This window comes from Suricata suricatta, chromosome 6 (assembly GCF_006229205.1).
Source record: "Suricata suricatta isolate VVHF042 chromosome 6, meerkat_22Aug2017_6uvM2_HiC, whole genome shotgun sequence".
NCBI classification, from domain to species: domain Eukaryota; kingdom Metazoa; phylum Chordata; class Mammalia; order Carnivora; family Herpestidae; genus Suricata; species Suricata suricatta.
Window position 1 is genome coordinate 132,967,814 of NC_043705.1, and position 25,697 is coordinate 132,993,510.

General features: G+C 35.2%; 1 protein-coding gene across 1 annotated transcript in view; it reads left to right on the plus strand.

Annotated features, from left to right (window-relative positions):
- Nucleotides 1-25,697, plus strand: part of CDH18 (cadherin 18) — a 497,699-nt gene that overhangs the window by 349,070 nt on the left and 122,932 nt on the right. The window contains exon 5 of the mRNA XM_029941281.1: nucleotides 24,744-24,911. Within this exon, the coding sequence (XP_029797141.1) occupies nucleotides 24,744-24,911 (168 nt within the window). The remainder of the gene's footprint in view (nucleotides 1-24,743; nucleotides 24,912-25,697) is intronic.

Sequence of the window (25,697 nt, forward strand, 5' to 3'; positions counted from 1 at the left end):
CCTACGTACCATTGCAAGACCCTCAGGGAAAAGAACTTGTCTTGAATTTGACCAAAATTTCCAAGATACATATAGGAACTTAAAAGAACAGTATAATTATATCCAGGGTCTTCACACTCATTTCTATAATGCCCTACCTGTTTTAGTAGCCAGAATATAATTTAAATATTAATTAGGAGATATCCTACCCTTCAACACCTGATTCTCTAAAAACACTTTTAAGACAGCGTTTGAAGTAATCTACATTGAACTCATGCCATTATTTAGTGTTCAAAAAGTCATGCTAGTTAATCTGTGTGCCTATCTGCTTTGGGACTCTTCTCTGTACCCCCTTTTTGTTCTAAGTATTTAAATAGTGATAATGCAATCAGTGCACCCTGAATTGATTGCTCCATTGAAGGAATTAACTGAATTATTTTGGTGATTTGTAATTTGTCAGAATTTGGTTGTATTGATATGCAAGATGCAATCGGAGGAAATAGGCTGCATTTAGTATCTGTTGACAAGAGATTTGGCTGATATCTTTGCTTCACTATTAATTCTGTTTGATGGCAGTGCTGCAGCGTAAAATCTGAAGGCAACGTATGATGCACTTACAATAGAGTAAAGAAACATCACAGAGACCAGGATATACAGGGCAAGGAGCTAGGTATGCACATTGGAGACCAATTAATACAGAATAAATGAATACACTGCATTGGCCACTAGTTGGGACATGGCTGTGTTCTCTACTTAGAGACCTCCAACAGTCAGAGCAATTTTGGCAGGCTACTGTGAATCCAACAGCAGTCAGAGAATGTGCACAAAGACATGGGTAAGGTGCTTCCACACACCTACAGACCCGGGGTGGGGGGAGGGGGCGGGACACATAGAATAAAGTTCATCTTCTTCACCTCAATGGTGCTGCCCAAATGAAAAAGAAAAGGTGGAAAATAGATTTTTTTTCATAATGTTTTATTGTCAAATTGTTTTCCATATAACACCCAGTGCTCTTCCCCTTAAGTGCCCTCCACCATTTTTAAGTGTTCTATAAACCTAAATTTTAGTAAGGACCGAATTAATTAAGTAGGTTAGTAAGTAAGATGATTAAGTGAAATAGTTGTAAAACTTACATTTAACATTATACTCAGCACGTGGAGGGGATTCATGATTATGTATATGCACATACCTGGAGCTAATTGAGACTCATGATCCTGTGTAATAAAAGCCTGCCGATATCCTTAGAATTAAAGGAAAGAAGCCTGGGTTCGGAAGCATCACAAAGGCTTTACAATCACCTGCAAGAAAATCAGAACGAATGAAGGGAAAATGACTGGATTTTTGGATAAAAACCTGTAGAAAACGTGGTGAAGAGATACGTTTGTAATTGGAATTGCAAATAAAAAGATGCAAACCTCTGGACTGAGATGCTGCCTGGGACTCAGGGAAAGAAACAAACAGCTGATTCTAAATTCTCGGGGGGCGGGGCGGGAATGTCAATCAGAGAACACTTCTCAAACTGCGAAGTTTCTGACTTGCATATTTGCTTTGGGGAAAAAAAAAGACACATATGCCCATTTTTAAAAAAAAAACTAAAAAACAAACGTCTTTTTTTTAAAAAAAAGGCAAATGATGACTATATGGACAATTTGCTATATAATAGGCATTTTGAATGTTTTCATGAATTAACTAATATAACTTCACATTAATCAAATATAATAGTATTGTTCCGATGTTACAGCCGAGGAAAGCTAGGCAAGGAAATAGTGGAACCAAGGTTCAAACATAGGCAATTAATTTTAGACCCCTAGACCCTCAACCACACTATATTACCAAGTAAGTATGTCATTTTTGCAAATTAGTTTACAAATATAGTTAAGGGAAAACCCAAAGATTAAAGCAGGCAATTGATGATCAAAAAGTGGAGTTTTAAAATAGAAAAAAACTAAATATGTCAAAATATTAAAGGGAATAAGAAATATTAATTTATTTTTATTGAGGTAGAACTGAAATATTATAGAACTTTTATTTGTACAACATAATAACTCAACATTATATATGCTGTGAAATGATGACTATTGTCAGTAAATCTTGTTGACATCTGTCACTTTACATAGTTAAAATATTTTTTCTTGTGATGAGGATTTTTAAGATCTACCCTTAGCAACTTTCAACTATGCAACACAGTATAACTAGCTAAGTCACCATGCTGTGCATTCCACTTCCATGACTTATTTATTTTATAACTAAAAGATCTTACATTTCAACCTCCTTCTCCCGTTTTACCCACTTCCTACTCGTCTCTAGAAACCAACAGTCTGTTTTCTGTATCTATGAGATTTTTGGTTTTGTTATTTGATTTTAGGTTCTACAAATATATGAGATCATCTTTCTTGAACTTACTTCACTTAGCATAATGCTCTTAAGCCCCCGCCCCCCCCCATGTTGCCTCCAATGGCAAGATTTTCATTCTTTTCTCATGGCTGAATAGGAGATATGTTTTCAATATCCAATTACAAATATAAATTTTAATGATAGTAACAACATGTGGTACTTACTATTTCTGAGTGATTTTAAGTTTTCATTTTTTTTATAAATTTTTTAATGTTTTATTTATTTTATTACAGTGAGAGACAAAACATTAGAGGGGGAGGGTCAGAGAGAGAAGGAGACACAGAACCTGAAGTAGGCTCCAGGCTCTGAGCTAGCTGTCAGCACAGAGCCCGACGCGGGGCTCGAACCCACGAACGTGAGATCTGACCTGAGCTGAAGTTGGAGGCTTAACCGACTGAGCCACCCAGGCGCCCCTGTTTTCATTTTTTAAATGTTTATGTATCAGAGAGAGAGAGAGGAGAGAGAGAGAGAGAGGGAGAGAAGGAGTGGGGGAGGGGCAGAGAGAGAGGGAGACACAGTACCTGGAGTAGGCTCCAGGCTCTGAGCTGTCAGCACAGAGCCCTACAAAGGATTCGAACTCACAAACTGTGGGATCATGACCTGAGCCAAAGTTGGACACTTAACCACCTGAGCCACCCAGAAAATCAATGAGTGATTTTCAATGTGGTATTGGGTGATTGCTATCTGTATCTCTTCAGTACTTCAAAAAGACAGTATAATCTTGTCTTCATTTTTATGAAGTCCTCAAAATAAGCTTTGAATATTTTTCTGGCATATTGTAAAGTTTCTTGACCTAGCCTATTATCTGAAAATAGCCTCAGAGTTTGAGAAATGGCTGGTTGGTTAAGCGCCCTTGCTAAAGTTACTATAAAGGGAATATTAAGAAGTAAAAAATATATACATATATTTTTAAAAAGGCTTGAATAAACAAATTTCCCTTAGAAAGCAAAGAAAAAATTGACAAATGTATAATCATTTTGATCTCAATAACATAAATAAGGAATAAAATAAGTTATGTTCATGTGTATTACTCTGCTTCTTCTAAATTAACAGAGAATATCTCAAAATCCCAACTTGATAACAGTCTAAATTATCTATATACATTAAGTATCTCAGGCTTACCTGTGCTCACATGTGGTACTCTCTCTTTGGTTAATTCCTTTTAGAATTATTTCTGGAAGGGAAATCAAAGCAAGATGTGTAAACTCTTGCCTAGTGAGCTCATGCTGTAACTTTGATAAATGGTACTTGAATCAGTGGAAAGACATTTATAGGTTCTCTGGAACCCTAAGAGTGAACAACATTAAAATAAGCAGTGAAAGGTGCTAAATCAACAAAAGTGATATGATTTCTGAGTTTGTTTTAATAGAAAAAGTCTCTGAATAACTAAATCAATGCCTCATTTAGTATTTCTTCTTCAGCCATCATTCGCCCTGTTAATTGCCTCCCTAGTTCAATCCTTATTCCATATCCTTTTCTGATTATATCTTGTTCTCTAATATAAATCATTCTTCAAACGTTAAATAACTCTATACAGAGAATTCCAAAATATTTTCAGGGAACTAGATCTTTATATTGTCTGTAGTACCTTACACTGATTAATGCAGTGTTTTCCACTTTCTTCCTAGGCTGCCTTAGGTGCTTAGTTCTTTTATTTATTTATTTATTTATTTATTTATTTATTTATTTAATATTTAATTTTGTTTTGCCTTGTCCCCCTGCTATGAAACAAAATGAAAAGGTGTTGAATGGCAAGTTATTGGCTGAAGAAAGGTTGTGGGATGTAAAATAGAAAGTAGCTACTTGCAAGTTGTAGGATCCTGGTCCACTTCACAACATGGAAGCATTCTTGACTGCACAAACAAAACAAAACATATACATGCACAAGCCAAAACCAAATAAACCAAAAAAGAAACCAATGGATTCCTCCTAATCCTGTGTACTATTTAATGGAAGACAGAAACAGCATTAAAAATACAAAGCTGAAATAGGGCAGAGTTTAGATATATTAAATCTAATTGGCAGGTTTCGCCTAGGGTATAGCTTGACGAGGGCCACTTGGATACTAATACATGAAGGACAGAGGTGGCATGTAGGTGGATTGTTTAAATCAGTAATTAAAAACAATTAAAAATAGCCTACCTCCCCTTCTTAAATTAGTTTTTTTACCATACTTTTTTTTCTTCTACTTTTGGACATGTGGTTTACTCTTCTAAGAGTCTCTAAATGATCCCTATAGAGTGCAAAAATCCGCCACATATGGTTGAGGAAAATTCAAGATATTCCAGCCTTTTTCATACCTTCTGTTTAAAATGGACTCACATCTTGCTAACATAAAGGAGTAACTCTACTAATTTTGTCCATCCAATAATCATATTTTATAGAAGAAACAGAACAATGTTATATTCAGTTAAAATAGTCTTTTATTGTTTTATATACATTAAAGTTAGATGCATTGATTTTTATCTCACTTGCCTGTTTTTTAATAAAATATTTTTTCCTGTCCTGATTATTAAAACTTGAGTATACAATGCAAGGAATGAAGACTCAATAGAGAGCAATTTAGGCCATTAATTGTAATAAGTGGCACTCTTGTCATTATGTTGGGCAAGAGTGAGTTTATATCTATTCATCTCTTTATAACTATCATTATTATCCTGACTTGCCAACCCAGACCTTTCTACTGAATGCATTCAACTATTCATCAGTCTTTTTCACATAAATAGCTCTTAAGCACATAAAAGTCAATATAGCCATGAATTAACACTCTCTTCACTGATCTTTCTATTCTATGTCTAATCTTGTAGAGAGATTTGTCACTGACCCCACTTTTTAAGCCAAATAATCAAGTGACATTTGAATTACTCCCCTTCTCTTATATCCTACAGCCAATCAGTTGTCTTGTCCTTAAAGAATTTACTCCCAAATATCTCACATACCCTTTCCCATTATGGTGTCCTTGATTTCCATTCATTTCTTACACTGCTCAGATCACATCAGACTTGACTTAGCAACAGCCTTTGTCACATTGGGTTGGTTTCTGTGTCTTGAAATACTTTTTATAGGATGTTACATTCTCTTGGTTTCCTTTCTCAACACTTACTGGTTATGTGTTACTTCCGTGTTTTCTCCCAAACTCTGTGACATATTTATGCTTCTTCTATACACTCGTCCCTTTGCTAATCCCATCATGTTTAATGGCTTTACATACTATAGTTACGCTGACCACATTTATAAGGCTAGTCTGGACTGCTCCTCTGAACACCAACATTCTGTGTGCCAAATGAACATCTCTGCCCTGCCCAGTGTCTTGGATACATATCACAGAGTAAGTCCAAAGTCAAATTCCTGAACTCCAACCATGCCTCACACACTGCTCTCAGTTTTTTGTATTTAGTCCACAAATCTTGGGTTATACTCCATTCCTGTTTTGCTTTCATACTAACAAATCTATCTCATCAGCAAACACTACCTTCAAGATATACCCCATGTCCATCCATATCTCTTCATTTATATTTTAACTAACTTTATTGTAAATATCTCTTAACCTACCTCCTTAATCCCATCCTTCTTCAGCACAGTCTTTTCCCAATACAGCAGCCAAAACCATCACATTAAAATAGATCAGATCATGTCATGGTTTTGGTCAAAGCCTTCCAATGGCTTCCCATCTCATTTACAGCCAGAGCTGAAGGCCTTATAATAATGTGCATGTCTGTAAATAATCCAGCCCATCATGTCATTCTGAGCTCATCTCTTCTTGTTCTGTTTACTTTAGAAATGCTGGCTTTGCAAATTTCCCTCCTATTAGCTAGAGAGCACCCACATGAGAGCATTTGCACATGTTCCTCCTTTTGCCTGGAACTCTTTTCTCTCACGTCTTTCAACTCTATTTATCCCTAGGTATCAGTGGTATGCTAGTGAATATTTAACAATCAGAAATATCTATGCATTTATATAAGTATATATGTTTATTGTCATTTTGCTGGTATAAAAGACATGTAGCATCCAATTTACAGTTATAAAATATGCATTACACTTTATTGTAAATTCCACACAGCTTATTGATTCTAACAGAATGCTTGCATTGATTTTTGTCAAACCTTTGCATCTATTCACAACCTATTGCTGCAATTCAACACATATTGACAAAATCTTACAACAAATAATGCTAATTCAGCATAGAAGTTTCTCAGGTTATTGACAAATACGTTTAGTTCTGGCTTAGGTATTGGTTAATATTTTTGTTCACGTTAATGTGTAGATAAAAGATGTCAGTGTTTACTTTTCCATCAATTACATGAATACTTTTTCTAAGGCTTCATTAAAATATTTTATCAACTTTTCATATTATTCAGAATGTAATTGTTACACATATGAGTTTAATATACTTTATTCTTCTTTCTACTTTACTTTATCAGGTCTAGACAATCACTAAATCAGTCAATGAAACCTTGATTTAGTAGCATTTGCTGAATTCCATGGTGAAAATACTTCCACTGCCAGTAGTTTTCAAATAGTTCATATAACACCACAGAATATGGAGTTGGGAAAGGACGAACGGTATCACATCATTCTATAGGATTTCAGCAATATAGAAATATAGACATAAATGATATCAAGAGCACAATTAATAGAAAAATATAGTAATTCAATTAGAAGGTGAGGAGTTTTCAGTATTTATTATTTTTTAAATATGATGCTGAATTGTCAACTTATTATTTAATTTTTAGCAGTGATTATATTTACTAATTAGCTTCTTAAATTCTTGAAATTTTAACAATGTACTCTTGTGATCCAGTCCTAGCTAACTCCAACATACTGCTATTACAGTCCTCATTAAAAAGATAAGCACAAACTAGATGCTTCAGAGACATCCCCACCCTCCCAGCAATCAATACAACTTAATTTTCTACATATAATGTAGTTATTTTGCTTTTTAATTATCTTGCTTCTTAAAATTTATTCACTAATCTGCCTTCTCTAGAATGTATGCTTCATAAAGGCAATGGTTTTGAGTGTCCTTAAAACAGTGCTGGGTTCCAGTGAGCACTCTATAACTACTAGTTGGAGGAATGACTGGCTTTATAGATAAAGGGACAAAGGAATCAGTCCAAAGACACTCTTTATGGTCATATGCTTGTATAATCTCCATCTTCAGATCCCCCCTCAGACTGCCATCACAAAGGTCCTTCTCCATCTCCATTTTACTTGGACCCTGGATTCTTTTACATACATTTTCATATCTTGTGTTCTTATCTTAGGGTGCCTTCACTAATTCCTTTTGGTCAAACTATCTCTTATGGTTCTACCTAAAGAACTCCACTAGTATAGGCTCAAAGAACAGGCTTACATATTCTATATATATTTATTTTTTTCTTGGCACGATCCTTTTTTTTTTTTTTTTTTTTTTTGCTTACTATCCTAGGTTAAATTGCTACACTCCCAAATTTATATGTTGGATTCCTAACCCCCAGTACTCTGAATATGGCCTTACTTGGAGGTATATAGGATCTTTACAGAAGTAGTTAAGTTAAACTGAGGGCTTAGGATGGCCCATGATACAGTATTACTAATATTCTTATGAAAAGGGGATATTTGGACATAGAGATACTCTCACAGAAAACAGAATGTGATGATGCAGGGACAATGCCAGGTAGGCATGAAAATGGCCACTTTTAAGCTGAAGAGAAAGGCTTAGAATGGATCCAGCCCACGCAGACCTGAGAAAGACCTGGCTTTATCAATACCTTGATTTCAAACTTTTAGCTTCTATAACTGTAAATCAGTAAATTTCCTTCTCAAAGTTTATGTATTTATTTTTGAGGACGAGCACTAGTGAGTGGAGGATGAGGTGACAGAGAGGGAGGGAGAGAGAGGGAATCCCAAGCAGGCTCTTGGAGCCTTACGTGGAGCTCCATCTCACCAACTGTGAGATCAAGACCTGAGTCAAAATCAATAGTTGGACACTTAACTGACTGAGCCAGCCATGTGTCCCAGTAAATTTTTGTTTTTCAGCTTCCCAGTTTGTGCCACTTTCTTATAGCAGCTTTGGCAGGTTTATATATTATTTATTCAAAGGAGGTACATTAAATTTAGTAGCTTTATTTGTTTTGTATCTTGCCTAGTATCATTCTAAATTCAAAACTTGATGCTCTGATACATTTCTGTGTGTTTTGAAGCACTTCGCTTATTCAGCTAATACTCATTAAGGACAATTATGGGTTGGGGATTGTTTTAAGCAACAAGGGAGGGCACAGCCATGAAAACACAATGAATAAAAACCCTCGACCTTGTGGAGATTTATTCTAGTGGGAAAGGACAAATTGTTGTCAAAATTAATAAGTAAGTTAGAGTGCGATGGCAATACAAAACACAAGTGAATAAAATTGAAGAAGACAAGAGAAACGAAGTCTTTGGAAAACATAGGGATAGTATGCTTTGGCCAGTTTGCTGATGGAAACAGACATTATCCAATGGATTTGGCAACAAACGAACTCTGAAAGGAGAGATCACATGAGCATTTTCAGTGTAGTATATAGCTTCAATAAAGGCCTGGAGAGTTTCCACTAGAAATTAGGAGACACAAAGTAAGGCTACTACTATTTGGTAGACACAGCTGCTTGATGCCGAGTCCACTTTGAAGAAGGACTTGCATCCGGGCTGGGGAATGTGTTCGACACCCTACTCCCAGCTGTGAGCTCCCTCAAGATCTATCTCAAGTGCTGATAGACACCTTGCTGAAGCCATGTCTTTCCAGGACAGCCTCATTGAAGACTGAGGGATGTATAAAGTCTGGATATTCAGGAAGTATATCCCTACTCCATGAGCCTATAGTTTGCTGGATATGCATCCCAGACTAATTACCTTCCTCTGTCCATTTGTGTTCCCTCCCCATCCTTCACTGCCGATCCCTAATAATTATCCTGTGCTCAAATCCTCACTTCAGTCACTATTTTCTACTATAGATAAATAATTATTTTCAGAGATTTGGCTACAAGAATTTGCATAAGTTCAGGTTCTGTATACTTTTCATTTTTTTAGATGGCGATACTATATAGCATGTGTTATACAAAGATTAAAGAGGTGTTCACACCCTTCACAGTATGTATATGGAAAGATCTAAGAATTCCAATATCTGTTAGCTTTCATTAATCTACCAGTTTATGATCTAATGATCACTGGAGAAATAGAGTAAAAGTTAACATTTGATGGAAACTTTCTATTTTAGCTGTCTGTTTTTACTATTTGGTGGTTCATATCTCTACCCAACATATGCAGGATACTATCTTTCAATTGTTTTTGTTTTTTTCTACTGTGGAGCAGATTCTCAATAAATCTTATTAACACAATTTCTTTTTTGAGCAACTTGTCAAATTATCCAATATTCTTGGCCATCAACAACATGACATATTCATCACCTTTTAATCTTTTCTTCCTTTTTTATGGCTGCAATTTCACCTATCAACAACATATTAGTCTATGAGTCCAAATATTAGGAAAACTCAGTAAATCTGTATAGCCTGAGAGAATAAAAATAGTCTTTTAATGTTTGCTCCTTAGCTACATTTTTCTTGCCTAGAAATCCCTTCCAAGAAAAATACTCAGATACTGACTAAAAGCCCCGTTCTACAAATCACATGAGAAAAATCCTTCCAACCTCATCTTTCCTGTGTTCAGGGCTTTCTGTCTACTCTCTTTATCAAAGGACCGAATATCTGCTCATATATTGATGGATTCAGCTTCCATGACTCAAGTTACCAAAAGGTAAAAAATCTTATGTCATTTTTCTATCACACAGTAAAAGCAACAACATTTTGCATTTACATAATTCAACAAGCACTCAAGTATTTTGTGAATATCATTTAAATTAGAATATAGTACCTACCCTGCTGTGTTGTACATTCTGTTATTATCATTTAGCTGCTAGCTAAACAAGTTAGCAGATTATTAACTTACTACATCCCTTACATCTAGAAGATGGTAAGAGTGTACCCTGGCTACCATTACTGCTCACTTGAACCACTCAAGAATGTGGACAGATGAGGCTTTAACACATCAGGAAAGGTTTTTTCCAGGAATAAGATTTTACGAAACATTCAGGTAACTTAATGTTCACATTACTTTATGTGACTTGTCTCTGCTTTGAAGTGATATTCATAATTTGTTTCCCTATTCCCATGATCTTACCATATTGCCTCTGAGTGATACTGGAGTCACAATGGGTACTCATCAGTTACTAACTAATAATGCATTTATCTATAAATTAATGAAAATTAGACATCTACAACTGAATTCTTAGTCACGTTTACACAATCACTATATCTTCCTCCAAATACTGTCAAACATGCTACCCTCTTACCATTCATAAAGTTGCAGGAAAATAAAAGCAGTGTGATGGTTACATGATTAATTTGTTATGTTTTCATGTTAGGCTTATATGTAAAAGATCAAAAGCAGTAAGAATTCATGGCTATCCTTGAAGGCAAAGGGATTACTTACTATATTTTAAAATTACATTTGCACTTTTCTTGTGTTTCTCCTTGAATATATGGTAATCACCTAACTACATTTTTAAATTTTTATTCTCAAAACTTGAATCCCTTGAATTGTCCACCAGTGCCTTAAGGATTCACTGTTAGACTATGTGCCAAACGAAATAAACATATACATATATATACCCTTGAAATCTTAAAGATAATTTTAGTGATTGGATATGTAAATTTGCTTCAGTATTGCATATGTGTTATATGTAACATATATAAAATGTGTTTATAATATAGATACATATTCATACATATAGCATGCATAATGTGATAAACAATGAAACTGACAATGCCCTTTTATTTTTTATTTAATTTTAATTTAATTTTATTTTTAATGTTTATTTATTTTCGAGAGAGAGAGACAGAGCACAATGGGGTGTAGAGAGAGAAGACACAGAATCTGAAGCAAGCTCCAGGCTCTGAGGTGTCAGCAAAGAGCCTGATGCAGGGCTCAAACCCACGAACTTCAAGACCATGACCTGAACCAAAGTTGGACACTTAACCAACTGAGCCACCCAGGCACCTCAACAATGCCTTTTTAAAGTATTAGAGCATGATATAATGCATCATAAAATCATAATCTAAAAAGAAAATAAAATTGTCTTTTTAAAATCAAGAAAGCAGTTGGTATAATATTTAAATTGGTACTATAGAGAAATCATCAATTTTGAGTTACTTATGTACCTATGTTGTCAACTATACCATTACTAATAGAACTAGACAGTCATTGATATATATGTATATATTTATAAAACAATGTTTTAGTATTTTTCTTGATTAATGGTTTTAAATATAGTTAATAAATATTTCAAAAGTTTTTGGTATAGCAAGATTAATACTCTTTCTTAAATGGTAACTACAACCAAAGAGAATCATATATAAAGAATCTCACATTTTTAAATTTGTTTTAAGCATCATAAAGAAAAACTAAGAAAAAATAAAAAATTGAGAAAATAAGCAGGAAAAAAATTATGCCAATGTTTTAACAGCCATAATATATTTACATGATAAACTTAATACTTCTTATTTGCATATGCATGTTGAGACATCAATTTTTTATAAATAATATGAATAACTATTTTGAGATAATCATACTTAGTACTTGTGGATTTCTTCTTAATCATTATTTCATTATTATTTTCCAAGACAATGCATTTCTATATGTTAGAATATTTCCCAAAACATTTAATATTTAGCAATGAAATATTTTATCTAATATTGTAAGACTTTGAAATTATATTTCTAATTCTTTTGATTTAAAAAAATCTCTTAAATAGGGGCACCTGAATGGCTTGGTTGGTTGAGTGTCCTATTTTGATTATGGCTCAGGTCATGATTCCAGGCTTGTGGGACTGAGCATGGAGTCCACTTAAGATTCTCGTTCTCTCTCTCTCTCTCTCTGCCCCCTTCCTCCCTCATGCTCATGCTCTCTCTCTCTCAAATAAGACAAAATAATAATAATAAAATAAAAAAGTCTCATAAATATCATAAGTAATATTATTCTCCGTAACATGCAAATTTCCAGATGATAAGAATATTAAACTTCATTATTTATATAAGTTATATCCTATGTGTTCAATGCATATCAACTATATGGAGGTCAGTTTCTCTTTATCCTTCAAACAGTATTTTTACCTGGACTTATGTATCTACATGCACCATAGCAAAAATATTTGAAATGTGTGTGTTTATGTATATGAACATTTATATGCACTCCAACTCTAAAGGGAAGGGTTGGGTGAGTAGGTGGGAGAGAGAGAGAAAGGAAAGGAAGAAAAAATAATATTGAGGAAATACATAGTCTTCATTTAATAGTGTTGGGGTAGATCTAGAATCCTGACTGTGAGTAATAAATGTGTGTATGCATGTATTATATGTGTGTGCATGTGTATGCATGTCCGTGTGTGTGTGTGTGTATATACCTATATCTATATCTATATCTATATATAGATATATCTGTGTATGTGTATATTCCAAATTTGAATGTCATTGCTGTGTAGCAAACTACCCTCAAACCCACAGCTTTCATAACAACAGTGATTTTGAAAATTAGGAAGTTTATTTAGCAGGGCTTAGCTGGGCAATTCTTTGATCCATGTAAAATTGGCCTGGTTGCTTGGTGGCAATAAGTTGGGATCTGGACTTGTGTGGATATTTAAACATGTGTCTAATCAGATGCCTAGTGCCTCAGTGGGGAGAGCTGGAGGAGTTCAGATGGATCCATTGCCATTTCATTTTAGAGGGGTTTTTTTTTGTTTGTTGTTTTTAATTTTTTATGGTTATTTACTTTTGAGAGAAAGTGAGGCAGAGTGGAAGCAGGGGAAGGGCAGAGAGAGAGGGAGACACAGAATATCTGAAGCAGCCTCCAGGCTCTGAACTGTTAGCACAGAACCCGGTGTGAGGCTTGAACTCATGAACTGTGAGATCAAGACCTGAGCTGAAGTCAGATGCTTAACTGACTGAGCCACCCTGGTGCCCCATGATCCATTGTCCTTTCTACCTCAGGGCTTCTCTATGGGGTCTCTAGGCTGGCTAGCTAAGCTACTTATGTGATAGCTTAGGGCTCTCAGAGATCAAGGTAGAAGTTTTCAGTACTTTCAAGTCTAGGGCATAAAATGCAATAATGTGACTTCCATTGTACTGTATTCATCAAATCAATTATAGTTCACCACTGATTTGATTCCCTGCAAAAAGCAGAATATAAATAGGTAATGGCCACATGGAGCAAGATGAATCTTAGGTTTCTAAGATGACCACTTTTCTTCTGTTGTTCAAAAGACTCAATCTTAGCTTTTGGAGTCTCATCTTTCAGTTAACCTGAATTATCCACTATTTGTCTGACATCTTCTTGCTTTTATTCAGAACTTGGATTCCAATGCTACTAGAATCCAGTCAGGGCAAGGCAACAGAGATTGCTTCTGAAACACACTGGCAAGATGCAGACATCATTCCAAAATCCATTACAGCCCCTTTGCAGCATTTTCTCTGACTTACTCAAAAGAAATCAGAAAATCAGAGGGAAATGATTGTGACAGCAGACTCTGGATTCTGATCCTAAGAATTGAATGTTGACTGTCTCATACCTGTCTTTCCTTGGGCAGCTTTCTTATCCATTCTACTCTTGTAATCCTTTTTTTTTTTTTAATGGGATAATATGAATAACTTCCATAGGCAGCTGATGTGGAATCTAGTGTGATGATAAACATCAAGCATCATTCACAACGATACATACTTTATAACTGCCTGTAGTTCCATCATTATCAGCATCATCACCTCCACTGAAATTTATTCCCAGATAGTTTTTTTAAGTCCATAGTTTATTATTTTCATATAGTGTTATCTCATTATATTTTTGATGAATGGAATAGTCATGCTGAAAGCCTAGAACTGTATAAACTATTTGGCTTTCTCACATGCCCTGGCAGCCCTATGATTTTATTGGTATGGTTATTAAATATATTAACTAAAAGGACTGATCTTTTGAAGTTATAGATTACATTGAAACACTAAGAATAGATATAAAAATAAAATGGGAATAGAGAAAAAAATCAAAATCATTCAAAATGAGAAGTATCTTTGATGGTAGATCAATACAACTATATTCTCATTAAATCTGTCTGATTTATGCCTCTAAATTCACAGAGATGGTAACACTTTTGTGTGGTCTTCCTCTCTCTTCTCTCTCTCTCCCTTTCTCCTTTTCCCTGCCCTCTCTTCCTGGCTCTCAAAACAGTTCAAGCCTCTCCTACAAACTCCACAAAGTTAATTCCTTGAAATAATGTCTCTGTAGCATTGGGATTTTAATGTCAGGAAGTCCTGAGTTATATTTTAAGTTTTGTAAGTTTCTGGTCTAGGGAGAATATTTTGAAGTTTAGAGCTTTTTCTCTCATGGAGTGTAAGGGGAGAATGTATGAGATATATGTACCTGAAAGGAGAGCCCAAGTCCGTACTCAAAACAGGTGAATTCGTCCTCCTTTTCTCCTCAGGAGAAATAAAATGCTTCACCATCAATTTTAATGATAGGAAGAGAAAAAATAAAGAGGAGGAAAAATTGAATCTTTCTACTAAAGCATAAAAATGCCTTCCTTCATGAATTTATGGTTGTTAATTCCATGAGTCATAGCTTAAGGCTAAATATATCGAGGGGGGTTGTTTTTGTTTTAATTCTAGGATGCCAGAGTTTAATATAATATTTTTTCTTTAAAAATGAAATCAATTGTACAACAAAAATATAAATAAATATCTGAAGTTAATATATTACCCACTGGCAATTTAGAGTCTCAAATATGGAAAGTTTAGCTCTAGAGGTAACCTTGCATCTGCTCAGCCACAGCCAGTAATAACATCTGACAGGTAGTGAAACTTAGTCAGTCTTGACTTTACAGGGACAGCAACAAAACTTTTCAAACTACCAGTCACATGAAGAACAAAACAGAGAAATTTCAGAGTATTTGAATCACCGAGTACCTAATCTCTACCACTCTCTTACGGTCATTTTCCAATAATTCCAATCTCTATAGCTACACACTTTCCATAGCCTCAATTTGTTCATGTCACACCCCTTTCGGTGGCGGTCCTACTTCTACATTTACCTTTCCATAACAGACAAACATTCCATTTTGACTTAAAGGACTCTTTGGCCATACTCCTCTACTTTGATAACCATGACCTCTGAGGTCTGGGTTTTGTTTGCCATTTAATAAAATAGATTTTCTGTATTACTTAACTTTCCAGATTTGGATACCTATTTCCCTATCAGTGAATACCCTCATAACATTCTAATGTCATCATCTCTGTCTTATATGTTTCTGGATCCCACATTTTAAACAGAGCAGAAACACATTCAACATACTTCAAATTGTTGATGAATGAAGAAAATCGATTTCTGGAACTGTGTTGCTAATGGATACATATAGATTCAATGTCCGTGCAGACAAGAAATTATGGAAGACACATTAATTCAGAATATGTAGCAGTGTATGATACACTAAATATTGAAACAAACAGCAGTCAGGTAGCTAACAAAGAATCTTCCAGATACCTAAAACACTAGACAGGAAGTTGGAAGGATGATTTATTACTGCCAAGATTTTAGGTGTCATCATGGAAAAGATGACTAATGAAGCTTCTAAACTTTCTAAATCTCTCATTGTTCATATTATTTTAAAGAAGCAGATAACCCAGTGAAGTAATGAGCATCTTGAGGACAGAAATCTTATCTTCTCAACTCTAGGTGGATATCTCAAATTTGAACATTCATGAGAATCACAGAAGGAACTTGCCACGAATACTGATATTTTGGCCCACTCTCCCAGATTCTGATCCCGTAGGTCAAAGGTGGCTTCCTTAAAGTTGCATGAGAATTGGCATTCCATGTAATTTTGTTACCAAGTGCCCTTGTGCCACATTCAAGAAACACTGGGACTCCAGTATATTTTACTATATATTAAATAATGAGATAATAGACTTAAATGAATGAACAATTGAGCAAATTAAGAAAACATACTTTTGAGTCAAAATGCTGACGGTAGTTTAGACATGGAAGAAAATTTACCTGTTTCTCTTGTAAGTACAAATATGTGCCTTGGGTGTTTCTGTAGGGATTTGAATGTGCATGCTGGTTTATTTGTTCTAACTTGTAGGAATTTTATTTTGCAGTCTTGTGTAGTGTTATCTAATGAACAAGATTTGTACATTTCCATCTTATATTCTTTTTAGTGCATAAAAATGCAAGAAAACATTTTGGAGAATATATTGCTATATAGGAATATCCTCAGTAAGGGAACAAAACATATGGTAGGCCGATGAGTCGAGTTCAACAAGTAATGCTCATAAGCACAGATGAGTTTTCAATGTTGTGAACTTGTATTCAGCAGCGAGTAATTCCCAGTTACAAGCCCCTACACATCACAGTGATTGGGAAGCAGTAGTCAGAAGATAATTTGCAGGCAGTGGAGCACCTGCAATCGTTTACTGGGAAGGTAATAAGCAACAAAACAAAATGATACAAGGGTAATCACATCCTGTTGATTCAATCCAGCATCACAAGAGAATAAGAGGCAACATTTCCAGTTAAGATTTTTGAAGTAAACATTGCTAGTGAAGCTTATCCAACAAACATTCAGAATACACTCTTGCCAGTTACCTAGCATGGATTGAAATAAGAGTTTATTTTTAAAAAATCAAACAATGACATAATTTTAGGTAATTTAGCTGTTCCGTATTTTTTTCTTTAAAAATTTATCTAAAGAAAAGGTCATGTTGTAGGTAAGTGTGTCCTTATTAAATTTATTTGGAAGGCAAAAGTAAGTTATAGTACAATCTCAAGGTAGATGGCTACATCAACAAAAAAGCCAAACAAACAAACAAATATCAATTCATACTTGGACTGTGTAAATATAGTTTATCCAAGCCTTGCACAAGAGTGTAACCTCCATAGTTTTGAAAAATGAGCATTACCATTGCATCTTATTTGTCATCCGTGTGCATGTATGTATTCCCATATGTATATTCACTTATTGGTATGACAAGATGAAGATAAAAAGTAATGAAATGTGTAAATACATAATGGTAGCACTTCATCTTTTGAGTTTTTCTTTTCAAAGTGGCCCAGACGCACATTCATTGGACTCGCCTGTGGGGGTTATTATGGCTGTTGGGTGTGGTCATTGAGAGGATAGGACCTCCAGTTGACCCACAAGCTGAACCCAGGCAATTGGAAGCTCCTCACTTTCTCCCTTGTCCTTGGAATAGGCTTTCCACCCACTGTTCCCAGGGTGGAAACAGTTTTTCAAGAAAGCAGCTTTGAGAGAGCAATGTGTTGATGAGACTATCTAGATCATATATGGGACTGAACCCAATTAAGGCCTCTGTATAAACTTTTAGAAAAGATACTGGTGGATGGGTATGGAGATATATTCATCCTGCAGATTCCCAAGATGACTCTTATAGGTAAGTCTTGTTGCTTTTTAAAATTATCACCTTCTGAGGTGCCCGGTAACTTAGTCTGTTGAGTGTGGACTCAACTTCTGCTCACATCACAATCTCATGGTTCATGATAGAATTCCACATCGGGCTCTGTGCTGACTGTGTAGAGCCTGCTTGGATTTCTCTCACTCTCCTCTCTCCTTGCTCTTCTCCTAAACTTGCTATTGTGCCTCCTCCCAGTAAAATAAATGAACATTTAAAAGAATCTGTCACCTACCTATCTGGAATGGTCTGCCATTTTGGTCTCCTTGTATGAGGTCCAATTTTTTAAGTCATTAATGGAATTAATGTTTGTGTGCTGTTGCCCCCCTAATTAATTATAAAGAAATTCTAGCTCCCAATAGGGGCCGCTGGGTGGCTCAGTAGGTTGAGCATCAAACGTTGGCCCAGGTCATGATCTCACAGTTTATGGCTTCCACCCAATGCCAGGCTATCTGCTGACAGCTAAGATCCTGGAGCCTGCTTCGGATACTCTCTGTTTTCCCTCTCTCTCTGCCCTCCCCCTCTTGCTCACTAGCTCTCTCTCTCTCTCTCTCTCTCTCTCTCTCTCTCTCTCTCTCTCTCTTTCTCTCTCTCTCTCTTTCTCTCTCTCTCTCAAAAATAAACATTAAAAATATTGTTAAGGGAATTTGATGTAGATAAGGTCATGAGAATGAGGCCTCAAGACAGGATTAGTGGATTTATAAGAAGCAGAAGAGAACAATCTTTCTCATGTTCTTTCTCCTTGTGCACAAACTGTGAAGATATGGTGAGTAGGCAGCAGCTGCCTGCAAGCCAGGAAGAGAGCTCTCACCAGGAAACTGACACTTGATCTTCCCAGCCCCTAAGAAATGTGTGAAATAAGTCTCTATGGCTTGAGCAACTGAGCCTATGGTATCTTTTCATGGCAGCCAAAGCACACTAATGTAGTTGTCAATTAGAGCTGTGAGCAGGCCGGACCCACTCCAAACCACTAAATCAGAGACCCTAGGGCCGGGGGCCAAGGAATTTACCCTTTTAGGCAATCTCAAAGTAGTGTTGAATCAGAGTCAAGTTTGAAAGCCACTAGCAATAATGTAAAAATTAGGCTGACTGAATAATGGATCACCCAAGCTGGTACATTGTTTAGAATGAAAGAGAGTGCTTTAATAGGTAAGCAAAGACAAGGATATTCTGAAAGTGGCTTGGGATAACCAGCACATAAAATTACTTTGAGTAGATAGCTTCACATTTAACTCATATTTGATTTTTTGAAGTATTTTTGCTTAATGTTTTCACTCTTAAAATGTAGCATCCAGAGTAAAAGTCGAACAAAATCCATATGTATGTGTGTATGTGTGTGTGTGTGAGTTTATGTATACTTATTCAAAATATATATTTAATTCTGTTAAAATGCCAGGTATCATGCTAAGCATTGAGAATGGGAAGTAAGTTGTGATTACTTTTTAACTTGTTTTTCTTTTTTTTCTTAAATTATTAAGAAAGTATGTTTGCATTTTTCCTATCTTCTTTCAACATTGTTTATATTTTTAGTAAATTCATCAAATCACAATATTTATAACAACAATTTAATAATGATTAAATATCTATACAAATGATCACCAACATGGACAAAAGATTTTTCATCCATGATGGTAGAATCAAGCAAGAAGATCTCATGATAATTCTGGCTACTTGGAGATGTACAGAAGTCTTCTGCAGGGTAAGAGGGATCAAGGAGCAGGAAGGAACAGTCAGATTTTGTCACAAGATCTTGTAATCTTGGACAAGGGATGTTAAAAGTTATTTGAACCAATACTATCCATTTGCTTCAAGTAATCAGGTAATATGTTAGTATTTTAAACTACAAAATTAGAATGTGTTTTATATTTTTTAATCATAATAATCAATTCCTCTGAAATACATTTGTGAAATTTTCTGAAGATATAATTCATTCAGTGATACCATTTATCATTTACTACTGAAAAATGCACAGTCTTATCACTCACCTTAAATGAAAATTATGCAGATTAGGAAAGAAGAAAAAAATGATCTCTGTTCACAGATGACATAATTGTCTATGTAGAAAATCCTAAGGAATCAGTGGTAGCAACAACAAAATGTCCTGGAATCAATAAGTGTTATAGCAAGATTTCAGGATACAGGATTATTATATAAAAATAACTTTCTGATATATCAACAATAAGCAAGTAGACATTGATTTAAAAAAAGTAACACCATTCAGGTTAGTTTCCCTACAAAAGAAATACTTAGTTATAAATATAACAAAGAGGGTACAAAATTTTTATGAGTAAAACTATAAAATTTGGATGAAAGAAACAAAGAACTAAATAAATGGACAGATATTTCATGTTCCTTAGTTGGAAGACTCAATATTGCTTGCAAAGATATCAATTCTTCCCAATGATATCTATAGATATGATGAAACACAAATCAAAATCCCAGCAAGTTATTTCATGGACATTGACAAACTGATTTTAAAGTTCATATGTAGAGACAAAGATCCAGAATAGCCAAGACAATATTTAAGAAGAAAACAAAGTTGGAAGACTGACATCTGACTCTAGGACTTACTACAAAACTATAGATGGTGTGGTGTTGATGAAAAAATAGACAAACATATAAATGGAACAGAATATAAATTCCAGAAATAGACACTTTTACATATAAGCAGCTGATCTCTGACAAAGGAGGAAGCATAATACAATGGAAGAAATTCATCTTTTCAATAAATGGTTTGGGACAAATTGATATCATATGCAGAAAAAGAGAGTGATGCAGACATTACATCCTTAGAGAAAGTAATGCATAATGGATCAGAGACCTAAATATGAAATACAAAACTTTAAAACTCCTACAAGTTGGCAGACACCTCAGTGACTCTGTAAGTTGAGTGCCTGACTCTTGATTTCAGATCAGATCATGATCCAGAGTCATGGAATTGGGCCCCATGTCAGGCTCTGAACTGAGCATGGAGCCTGCTTAAGTTTCTTTCTCTCTCCCTTTGCGTCTCCCTGTCTCCTCTGCTTGTTCTCTCTAGATAGATGGATTGATAGTTAGATAGGTAGATAGATAGATAGATAGATAGATAGATAGATAGATAGATAGATAGAGTAGGAAAAGAAGGAAGGAAGGAAGGAAGGATGGAAGGAAGGAAAGAAGGAAGAATTCCTACCTGGTAACATCGATGAAGATCTAGGTGACCTTGGGTGTGACAATGACTTATTATATACAATACCAAAATAATGAACTGTTAAAGAAATAATAATCTGAATTCTAAAAAAAATTGGTTTATTCTACACTGTGAAAGATACTGTGAAGAGAATGAGGAGATAAATCATGTCCCAGTAGAATATATTTATAAAAGACAAATTTCATGAAGGACTGTTATCTAAAATATACAACAAATTCTTAACACTCAACAATAATAAAACAACTCAATTCAAAAAATGGACAATAAAAATCTAACAGACACCTCACCAAAGAAGACCTACATATGGGTATAAGAATTTGAAAAATTGTCCAACATCATGTGTCCAGGGAAATGCAAATGAAAACAGGACACTAGTAGACCCTTATACAATGGCCAAAACTTGGAACATTTACTGCAACAAATGTTGGTCAGGATATGAAGCAACAAGAACTCTCATTTACTGTTGGTAGGAATGTAAAATATAGCCACTTTGGCAGTTTGGCAGTTTCTTACAAAACTAAACACATTTTTACCGTGTGATACAGCAATTATGCTCTTTGATATTTACTCAAGGAGTTGAAAACTTATTTCCAGACAAAAACTAGTAGACAGATGTTAATAGCAGTGTTGTTCCTAATCACCAAAACTTGGAAGCAACCTAGATGTCTTTCAGCAGTTGAATGTTTAAACAACTGGATGTCTGAAGAATGCAGTATTATTTAGCACTAAATAAAAATAGCTACTAAAGACATGAAGAATCCTTAAATGCCTATTATTATGTGAAGAAGACAATTTAAAAAGACAGTATACTCTATGATTCCAATTATATAACTTTCTGAAAAAGGCAAAATTACAGAGACTGTCAAGACAAAATTACAGAAAAAGTGAAAAGATCATTGGTGGCCAGGCATTGAGGGAGGGAGAGATGAGTATGTGGAGAAGTAAAGATTTTTACAGCAGTAAAACTATTCTGTGATACTATAATTTTGGATACCTGTAATTAGACATTTGCCCAAACCCATAGAATGTACAGCACCAAGAGTGATTCCTGATGTTAGTTTAACAGAGGACTTTGGGTGATAATGATTTGTCACTGTAGGTTAACCAATCATAGCAAATGCACCACTCTGATGCGGGATGTTGACAGTGGGAGAGGCTGTGTTTGCGTGGCAAGGGAGGCATAGGGAGAGGGTACATGGCAACTGTACTTTCTTCTCTATTTTGCTGTGGACCTAAATCTGCTCTAACGAAGCCTACTTAGAAGGAAAACAAAATGTTACTGTGCATTGGCTGTATTCTAAGTTGCCCCACCTAGCAGGCATCTGGGCAATGATTTAGGAAGCGATTATTTGACTATGGCAATTTGACGAATATTCTCCAGGTACATATGTGCCCTTGGGGTAGGTCAGAGCTAAGCACATCCACAGGAGTATCCTCCAGAGAACTGTGAGGTTCAGTGGGTTCTTACATAATCATTTCTAGGAAGTACAGGTCAATTCTGGATATACTGTTTTCTTTCCATAAGCAAATTTGGCTGACAAGTTTCTTCTCAATTTCTGTCAGACATAACTGTATTATAAAAGAAGGGATATCATAGCAATGGAATAAAATTATTGAAATGTGTACCCTAAAACAGGGGTTGGGCTGATTTCTCTGAGTCTCTTTAAATAAATAACATTCAAATTGTGTAAATACATCGGGGCACCTGGGTGGCTCCATAGGTTAAGCATACAACTCTTGATTTCAGCTCAGGGCATAATCTCATAGTTCATAGGTTCAAGCTCCATGTTGGGCTCTGTACTGACAGTGTGGAGCCTACTTGGGATTCTCTCTCCTTCACTCCTTGTGTGTGTGTCTCTCTCTCTCTCTCAAACTGTGTAACATTATTATCATTCACTTTGCAGTGATTGATTTTACTATTATTTTTTTATATTCAGCAAGTAACACTTTAAAGATTTCATTGTAAAAAATTATCCTTCTGAATACACACCAGAGGCAAGTCCCATTTATAATGTAATTCTTTTCAAAACAACATCTTTATCTTTTTTCAAATATTAGAAAGTATATGTTTCTTTCATAAAATATTTTCATAAATTCTCAGCTTTTTCATTTCTGCATCAATTCAATTCCTTCTTATACAATTATCATGCGTGATAAAACATTGTTCTTTGTAATAAGGATGCTTGAGGCTTTTTCATATGCATGAATTAGATGAATCATTTATTACCATATTATTATAATTTCTTTTGATAAGAATAATTTTCATTTCTATTTGGCTTCAGGAAAATTTTCCTGAACTCCCTCAATTAAAAATTCACAAATATTTAAAGTTGTGGGATCACTTTTCCTGGCTCTTGAGGCTCCTCTGGAAGTCATTACACATACAGTCAATTTGGTAAAACAACCAAAATTCCTGTGGTGTCGTATGTTCCAAACAACTGATTGACTGATCCTTTCCACCTTTAAAGGACTATTTTTAGTTTGAATATACATACAACCCTATGCTCTTTCATTATAGCAGCATATTATCTATAAAAGTGTTTGTTAGACACTATAGTTAGCAGCCCACTGTCCTATGAGTAATATTGCTAACTAATCAGTGGTGTGTTTGGTCAAAGCTCTTGGTCCCTTTCTCAAAAATGACATGATCCAAATATTTTTAATAAAAGTAAAAAAGTGGTTGTTAAATGTTGACCTATGTATGAAGTAGTAAGTATGTTTATATTTTGCATGCATATATAATATAAATGTAAATACCTATATATACATATATGTATATACTTATGTATAATATAGCTCATTTACTTGAGGACATTTTTAATAATATAGTTAATAGTCCTTGACCCTCTGGAAAATGTGTTTTTATTTTCTAATTTAAGGGTCTATTGACAATGCCATCTAATTTGTGTGTGTCTGTGTGTGCACATGTACCTATGGGTAATACAAATAGAAATATAACACGTAACATTTTTTATCTCTTTATTGAACTCAAGTGCTACTTCATAAAAGAGTACCTTTTATATCTCCTTTGGCACTGTGAAATGAAGAATGTAACTTTTACCTGTGATTTTTGGAATCAGTTTTGTCACTTCATTTTGCTTAGGTATTCAGATCTACTTCTTATTGTGGCTGCTATTTCCTGATAAAAATGGTGAGTCTCTTTATCTTGATAAATGTTAACATGACTCCTGTCAATAAACTCTGTTCAAGTATCCACAATTCTTCAATGTTTTCCATCATCCAACTTTGACAGCCCTGTCAGGAAGCTATGTAAATTGTTCTGCAAAGAGGAAAATTAACCTCTTCTCAAATCATCTTAACTGACATTTTTGAGGGGCACAACTTGTGAAATATTTAGTATTCCAGCAGAAGAACAAGCTTGGGCCACAGGCTGTTCCGCAAGTCACGCCAAGGAACGCAAAAGAATGGGCATCTTAACGCGCCGCTAATAAAATGGTTTAAGACACGTGGTTGGAAATGAAGGGGTCAAATGAGGTGGTTTCAGTAACTTGTGTAAGGTACTGTTTGTCTCAGAAGTGGCTTTCTCACAAAAGCATTTCATTTAAAAATGCACTTCTTATACGTTGGGGGAAGATGACACATGGGGGCTGCTTCCCATTCATTTAATACGTAATCTGTACTGTTTTGTTTAAAATATGTTGCAGGAGTTATTAGAACTGCCTTACATAATATGGACAGAGAAGCCAGAGAACACTATTCTGTGGTCATTCAAGCCAAAGACATGGCCGGACAAGTTGGGGGGCTTTCAGGATCGACAACGGTCAACATCACCCTGACGGATGTCAATGACAACCCCCCACGGTTTCCTCAGAGTATGTACTTGTTTCTTATGATTTACATTTATTGCTCTTCATTTACGTAAAGCAAAATGAAATACCATGTTCCCATCTTGAATGGGAGTGTTTTGTTTTTGTGCTATCTGGTTTCCCTTCTCTCAACAAACCTAAGGAAACCCCTCCACTTCCTGTCTCCAGAACCTGTGGTTAATTTTCACTGTGTTAAAAAATATTGTTTCAGCTTTAATATTATATTCAAATATTAAATAGGATACGGTAGTTCTAAGTAAGGATATCTGGCATTTGCTAAAGCGGTTATGTATTACTGAGGCATACGGGAGGTATCCAAAATACATTTTGAGGTGGACATTCTACTATGGTGAAAAAAAATGCATATGTGCTCTCTATGACTAAAATTAAAAAAATTCTTCATGTTATGCATGAATGCCCCCAACACACACACACACACACACACACACACACACACACACACACACAAACACACAACAGCAAAGTACAGTTAATACCATAAAGTGGGCTCTCAAAGTAGAAGATGAACTTTGTGAATGGAGGGCGCAAACATTCAGGCAAATCAGGGGGAGAAGGTGTCAATTCTGTGAATTTGAAAAGAAATGGTGTTTATGACTTCCTCAGAGTGAGAAAGAAATATTTTTTCAGTATTTCTAATGTGGTAGAAAGTGCGGGTGACATTTTATGGAATAATATTTAATTATCGTATAAATCCTGCAGGGGTGCTATCCCTTATGCCTTTCTGATACATGGTGTTTAAAAACTGTAATACACTAGACACTGTGGTTCATC